We start from the raw sequence: 8,127 nt of genomic DNA, 5'->3' as shown, positions 1-8,127 counted from the left end.
TTACGAAGCATGTGACAAATACATTTGATTTGATGCGACCTTTCTTAGGCCTAGGTGTCCCGCTAGCGGGACAACTTCCGGTGAAACTGGAGGGCGCGCAATTCAAATAAATAATCATAAAAATAATGGATATTAAATATTTAGGAACATACAAGTGTCTTATATCGGTTAAAAGCTTACATTCTTGTTAATCTAACTGCACTGTACGATTTACAGAGAAAGCATGCATGCGATTGTTTGAGGACGGCGCCCCACATCAAAATATTTTTCCTCCGGTTTCAGAAATTCACAAATAGCGATTAAATATTCACTTACTTTTTGAAAATCTTCCTCTGATTTGTCATTCAAAGGGTCCCAGCTACAACATGTTGTGTCGTTTTGTTAGATAAAATCCTTCTTTATATCCCAAAAAGTCTGTTTAGTTGGCACCATCGATTTGAGTAATCCACTCGTTCAACATGCCAAGATAGGAATCCGAAAATCTTCCCCTAAACTTTGTTTCAACAAGTTAAAATATGTTTCTATTTAATCCACAGATACCCTAAAATGTAATTAAACTATAATATTTTATACGGCAGGAAACAGGTGCGTGTCCTCTTCCTCGCGCGCATACACACATTTCCAAGTCTATCCCTATCCCTATCTTCCTCGTTTTGGAAGAAACAAACCTGAAACCTTGAACATAGACTGCTGACACCCAGTGGAAGCCATAGGAATTGCATCCTGAGAGCTAGATTTCAGAATGACCCTATACTTTCCACTGTAAGGGCATGGGCTCTCAAAACAAAATTAATTCCGGTGGGTTTTTCTTTGGATTTTCTCCTACCATATCTATTGTGTTATCGTCTCCTACATTATTTGAATATTTCTCCAACCTTCAAAGTGTCTTCTTTCCAATGGTACCAATTATATGCATATCCTGGCTTCACGGCCTGAGCAACAGGCAGTTTACTTTGGGCACGTCAGTCAGGTGGAAATTGATTTAAAAAAAAGGACAATAGCCCTAACAACTGTTAAGTCTGAATATTGATGAATTGACCCCATATGTCATGAAATGTGGTTTAATATATATTATAATATAGTGTGTTGTCAACAATTCAATCATTCAATCATGGGGCGGCAGGTAGCCTAGTGGTTAGAGCGTTGGACTAATAACTGAAAGGTTGCAAGATCCAATCCCTGAGCTGACAAGGTAAAAATCTGTTGTTCTGGCCCTGAACAAGGCAGTTAACCTGTTTGGGCTGCAGGGGCAGTATTGAGTAGCCGGATAAAAGGTGCCCATTTCAAACGGCCTCGTACTCAATTCTTGCTCGTACAATATGCATATTATTATTACTATTGGATAGAAAACACTCTCTAGTTTCTAAAACCGTTTGAATTATATCTGTGAGTAAAACAGAACTAATTTTGCAGCAAACTTTCTGACAGGAAGTGGAAAATCTGAAATCGATGCTCTCTTCTAGGGGCTGCCTATTAAAGTCCTTGATATTTATTAGTTTAGATCACTTCATACGTCTTCCACTAGATGTCGACAAGGAGTGAGAGAAGAAATGGAGTGTGTAACTTGATCTGGGCTCGCATAATAGCTCTTGGCATGACGTGTCACCAGTTTCCTGTTTTCTGGAGAGCGCGCGAAGGGACCTGGATTTGCCTTCTGTACAGCTGTCGTTATAGACGACTAATATCTCCGGCTTTGATTTTATTTGATACATGTGACAATATCATCGTAAAGTATGTTTTTTCAATATAGTTTCATTAGATTATTTAATTTTTTTGGGGACGTTAGGCGTGTTGCGTTGTGTGCCTTTGTTCAGGAAGGAGAGCTTCGCGCTACTTTGCTAGCTTTCCGTGCTAATTGACTGGAGAAGAGGACATTCTAAATCCAAACAACGATTGTTCCCGACAAAGGACCCCTTGTACAACATTCTGATGAAAGATCATCAAAAGTAGGACCCATTTTATGATACTATTTCATATATCTGTCGAACATGTGAAATAGTCGTTTGCGCCCAGCTTTTGGGTACTCTCTCGCCATAACGTAAACTGCATATCGTAATGAAGTTATTTTTAGAATTCTAACACGGCGATTGCATTAAGAACTAGTGTATCTATCATTTCCTATACAACATGTATTTTTTAGTTATGTTTATGAATAGTAATTTGGTCAGAATATGTGTGTCAGAAAAAGTGTCAGAAAAATATCCGGACGTTGTGGGAAAAAGATGCTACGTTAGCACAACGTTAGCACAATGTATAACCACTGATTTCAGCTCTAAATATGCACATTTTCGAACAAAACATAAGTGTATGTATAACCTGATGTTATAGGACTGTCCTCTGATGAAGCTTATCAAGGTTAGTCAAAAATTATATATCTTGCTGGTTTATTCGCTATCGCTAACGTGCCTATTGCTATCGCTAACGTGCCTTGATGAATGAATGCGGTAGTGTGGTAGGCTATTGTAGTAAGCTAATATAATGCTATATTGTGTTTTCGCTGTAAAACACTTAAAAAATCGGAAATATTGTCTGGATTCACAAGATGTTTGTCTTTAATTTGCTGTACACCATCGATTTTTCAGAAATGTTTTATGATGAGTATTTAGGTATTTGACGTTGGTGTCTGTAATTATTCTGGCAGCTTTCGGTGCAATTTCTGATTGTAGCTGCAATGTAAACTATGATTTATACCTGAAATATGCACATTTTTCGAACAAAACATAGATTTATTGAATAACATGTTATAAGACTGTCATCTGATGAAGTTGTTTGTTGGTTAGTTTGGTTGGTTCTTGGTTAGTTAGGTTGGCTTTGTGCATGCTACCTGTGCTGTGAAAAATGTCTGTCCTTTTTTGTATTTGGTGGTGAGCTAACATAAATATACGTGCTGTTTTCGCTGTAAAACATTTTTAAAATCGGACATGTTGGCTGGATTCACAAGATGTGTACCTTTCATTTGCTGTATTGGACTTGTTAATGTGTGAAAGTGAAATATTTCTAAAAAATATATTTTGAATTTCGCGCCCTGCACTTGAAATGGCTGTTGTCATATTGATCCCGACTTAGGGCTTGCAGCCATAAGAAGATAACCCACTGTTCCTAGGCTGTCACTGAAAATAAGAATTTGTTCTTAACTGACTTGCCTAGTTACATAAAGGTTAAAAAATGCACAGATAGAACTCCAGTAATTATGCTGCAATTGTTTATGTGTCGGGGGGCTAGGGTCAGTCTGTTATATCTGGAGTATTTCTCCTGTCTTATCCGGTGTCCTGTGTGAATTTAAGTATGCTCCCTCTAATTCTCTCTCTTTCTCTTCTCTCAGAGGACCTGAGCCCGAGGACCATGCCTCAGGACTACTTGGCCTGATGACTCCTTGCTGTCCCCAGTCCACCTGGTCGTGTTGCTGCTCCAGTTTCAACTGTTCTGCCTGCGGCTACGGAACCCTGACCTGTTCACCAGACGTGCTACCTTGTCCCAGACCTGCTGTTTTCGACTCTCTCTCTCTACTACACCTGCTGTCTCTAACTCTGAATGATTGGCTATGATAAGCCAACTGATATTTACTCCTGAGGTGCTGACCTGTTGCACCCTCTACAACCACTGTGATTATTATTATTGACCCTGCTGCTCATCTGTGAACATTTGAACATCTTGGCCATGTTCTGTTATAATCCCCACCCGGCACAGCCAGAAGAGGACTGGCCACCCCTCAGAGCCTGGTTCCTCTCTAGGTTTCTTCCTGGGTTCCTGCCTTTCTAGTCCTGGTTCCTCTGTAGGTTTCTTCCTAGGTTCCTGCCTTTCTAGGGAGTTTTTCCTAGTCATCGTGTTTCTACATCTGCATTGCTTGCTGTTTGGGGTTTTAGGCTGGGTTTCTGTATAGCACTTTGTGACATCGGCTGATGTAAAAAGGGCTTCATAAATACATTTGATTGATTAATTGATTGACTGCATATTTCAACCATATGTGCATCAAAGCATCTTGTCATATGTACACAGGTTTAATTGTCATGCAGATATGTGACAATCAAAGACAATTATGCAGTTTTGCAAATATGTGCAAGAAAGTCTGAAAAAGTAAACGTGTTTGTTTATTTTTCTTTTGTTAGTTTTCTTTTTCTTTTGTTAGTCTGCATCAAAACATACATATTTGGACTCCTTTTGTGTAAAGGTACGAGGCCAGAAACTACTGTGCATTTCAGCTGCAAACAAAGGGTTTTGGAAAGTGGTCTTCCACCCAGCCAATATAGGTCAAGGATAGTCTCGTGTGTAAAAGCCGAATACACAACTCTGGAATAACAAATACTATAGGAAGCACGTTCTTACCCTAAAACGATAGTGACACGTTATTCTTATGCTTTTTCCAATATCATTTTCTCTATGTTATTTTGTTCTGTCCTGCACTGCGGTATATCCGGTCAATTAGGGATAATAAAGGACCTTTGATTTATCGATAGCTCTGTGCACTCGGTGTTGTTGTCAATTGGCCGCACTCTGTAGTTTTGTCATCTTGGGTCTACACCACTGTGTCTATCTACCAATGAGAACAGACATGGTAATTAACCCCACCTTATAGGGCCGGATGGAATGTTTTCTCGAGCAATCAGAGTTTGTGGGCGGAGCATGGTGTGAAGATCCGCCCCTCGGCCACGTAGTTAATCTATTGACGTCAATGCTCCTGGTACGAAGCTGTGTGTGAGGGGCTTGACGATTATGTGTGAGACAAAAATCACTCCCCTACAGTGTGTGTGTGTGTGCCTTCGCCTGCTTGGGTACGGAATGTCCCTGTAGTGTATGGCATCTCCCTGTGCGCACTAACTTCACACTTTCACAGCGGGTTACAAGATTGCAAGAGTTGAATGCACTCATGACATAAAACTGTATACTTGTGCATCATCTAGAAGGGACATGGCATCATGCTGACATTTAGAAACCCACGTGAACTCGTCATCTTTAGGTTGCCATTATGTGTTCTGCCCTGAAGTCAACGCACTCAGTAACTGATGGAAGACCATTGATTACTGCACAACTTTTGGCTTCCATGACCCCCAGCCATTGACCTGACCTAATCACATCTACAATGATCAGACTGACATGTTGCATCATATCTTAGAAAGCTATAGTGTAATGTGTATTACCTATGAACTGTGTGTCTGTGTGTGTGTTATGTGATGTGTGTATGGCCTAGTTAAATAAAGGTTAAATATTTGTTTTTAAATTTTTAATGGCATATAAAATATTGTGCACAATTAGGCTATGTGTGTATGTGTGTTGTGTGTTTGTTCAGTGTAAGTCTGTGTGTGCGTGCGTGCATTCACGTGTGAGTATGTACAGTATGTCAAATTGTGTGTGTGTGTGTGTGTGTGTGTGTGTGTGTGTGTGTGTGTGTGTGTGTGTGTGTGTGTGTGTGTGTGTGTGTGTGTGTGTGTGTGTGTGTGTGTGTGTGTGTGTGTGTGTGTGTGTGCCACCAAGGGGCACCAGAGTACTTCAGAAGGATTAATAACCTCTTGGAAGTAACCTACTGCTGATTATTTGAGAACCAGGGGAGGAGCCTTTCACTAGCAAAGTGTCTCCTCATAAAACAGGAAAACAGACTCACTAAACATTTCTGACACTCAGCCAACACTCAAGATTCTTTCAAGGCAAACAGTTATTATTTTCTGCACTATTCTTATGCATCACATTCCAAGGTTTTGGCTACACTCTGAAAACAGCATGTCTGTCTCAGCCACATAATGTTGTCTTTTTGACAACTTGGCAGGAAAGAGTGCATGATTTAGTCAAACTGTCAACTTTTTTAATCAACTTCAATACGGCCAGCTAACGAAACACATTGTTGTATTAACGTTGTCAAGAAAACTGTTTCAGGAGTGTGAACAAATTTAATGCGCTTAAAGAACAGAGATTGATGAGGAACAAAGAGATTAACATGAATCAAACAAACTCTCAGCAAAGCTCTCAGTCTCTCTCAATTCAGTTCAATTTCAATTCAAGGTGCTTTATTGGCATGGGAAACATATGTTACACACACACACACACACACACACACACACACACACACACACACACACACACACACACACACACACACACACACACACACACACACACACACACACACACACACACACACACACACACACAATATGACAGGCAGAGAGTGAGAGAGAGAACAAACACCATTGTAAATACAACCCATATTTATGTTGATTTATTTTGCCTTTTGTACTTCAACTATTTGCATATTGTTACAACAGTGTACAGAGTCGTAATATAATATTTTAAATGCTTATATTCTTTTGTGAGTGTAATGTTTACTGTTAATTTCTGATTGTTTTTCACTTTTGGTTATTATCTATTTCACTTGTTTTGGCAATGTAAACATATGTTTCCCATGGCAATAATGTCCTTTGAATAGAATTGAGAGGAGGAGCGGTCTTTGAATTTGAATCGGTTCCCCTTTCGGTTTCCTACCCCAACCCCCGAGAGAGAGGGGGAGAGAGAGAGGGGGGAGTGGAAAGGAAACGGAAAAGACGAAACACACACAATCGTCCTAATTTCAAAACTCCGAGCTGTGCAGAAGAAAAGACAAACTCGCGGACAAATTTTACACTTCTAACCACCTATTTATTTGTCAATCTACTCTCCTTTTTACTTTTCCGTTTTATCTGTCCTAATTATCAGTCGGTGGTAGATTGAACTCCCCTGCTCTACTCAGTAAAAGGTCCCAGTGTTCGCTGGAGCAGAGATGCCCCCCCAGCCGGAGGTGAGCACACATTTCCGGGACTTCCTCAAGAGTTTTCTCGGCATCATCCGAATTCTCCAAATCCTATTCGGAGCTGGACTATGGGTCACAATCGCCGCCAACAAATACGAAGGCTTCATCCACTTCGTTCTGTTCGTGGCAGTCCTCTTCTGGCTCCTCACCCTCGCCGCCTTCTTCATCACTCTCTTGGACAAGAAGGACCTCGTCCCCATCTTGGGAGGGGACCGGTGGTTGCTTAGCAACCTTGTTCACGACATCGCGGCCGCGGTGCTGTATCTACCGGCGATCGGCGTCATGATCTACAAAACGGAGCGGTACGCATACTGCAACCTGGAGCAATACAAACACAACTGCCTGTATAAAGTCTACCTGGCTGCCGCCGTGTTCGCATGTCTGGGCGCTGTGGTGTATCTTGTCTCCGCGGTGTATATGGGCTGTAGGAAGTGCCGGGGTGAGCAGACGGTGGTTTGAGAGAGAGAGAAGGGAGGACAGAGGGGAACAGAGTGAGGGATAGGGCGGAGGACTGGTGGAGGGAGGCAAGAGCTTTCCATGGATAGGGGAGATGACACGGGTGGAGAGGGGTATTTTATGTCCTCCAAAACTGAGTGTCTTCTTGGCTCAAACTCCTACAGGTTTGTCCATATTCTGTTCCGTAATTTAATGTCAGTATCATTTCAGTAGCTTACCAAAGTATATATTTTATATTTTTGTGTGTTTTTTTTGTTGGACTATAATACTTTTTTGGTAGGCCTAGTCCAGTGTTTTTGTTTTGACTGGCAACAACATTCCAATGCTCTGAGCAGTCGTCAGGACATGGACATGTTATCTGTGCCTTTACAAACACATCACTTATGCTTTTCAGCCTACAACAAGCTGTAACGGCAAGGACATGAGATTACATGCCTTTGATATGAAAATAACTACACCATATTTGTTGCTAATGTTTTTAAGTGTTATTTTAGCAAGAAAGAATCCTTGTCTATATCAAAAACAAAACCACGTCTGTTCCTAATTAAAGTGTCCTTCATGTTAAGACCAAATGTTGATGCATTAAAACCAATGTCAGGGTTCTCTTCTTTGGTAATAACACTGTCATTAATGCCGGAGCTGAGTACCAGCATCTCAAATGTTCTGCTGCTTGAGCTCCTGTTCCTCTTATAGAATATTAGCTCAAAAGCATTATGGAGCTCCTGCACCTACATATAAAGTGTACCGGTACACATAATGACTACCGGAACCTATTTCAGTCCAAGTCAAGCATTGGCTACAGAAGTCCTGTTTGTTTTCAATAATAACCATTTCCAGAGTTTTTTCTAATCTGAAAAGTATGCCTCTGCAAACTCTGTCTGGCCATACTTTTATGT

General features: G+C 40.9%; 1 protein-coding gene across 1 annotated transcript; it reads left to right on the top strand.

Moving 5' to 3' along the window:
- Positions 1–6,528: 6,528 nt before the first annotated feature.
- On the top strand, positions 6,529–7,917 carry LOC120029848 (MARVEL domain-containing protein 1-like). Its single transcript, XM_038975155.1, has one exon. It carries the CDS (start codon positions 6,746–6,748, stop codon positions 7,232–7,234), a length of 489 nt encoding a protein of 162 aa, XP_038831083.1. The 5' UTR covers positions 6,529–6,745; the 3' UTR covers positions 7,235–7,917.
- Positions 7,918–8,127: the final 210 nt, after the last annotated feature.

Source organism: Salvelinus namaycush, chromosome 35, assembly GCF_016432855.1.
Source record: "Salvelinus namaycush isolate Seneca chromosome 35, SaNama_1.0, whole genome shotgun sequence".
Classification (NCBI taxonomy): Eukaryota; Metazoa; Chordata; class Actinopteri; order Salmoniformes; family Salmonidae; genus Salvelinus; species Salvelinus namaycush.
Note: the sequence above shows the minus strand (reverse complement) of the source record. Positions and strands in the feature narration are given on the sequence as shown.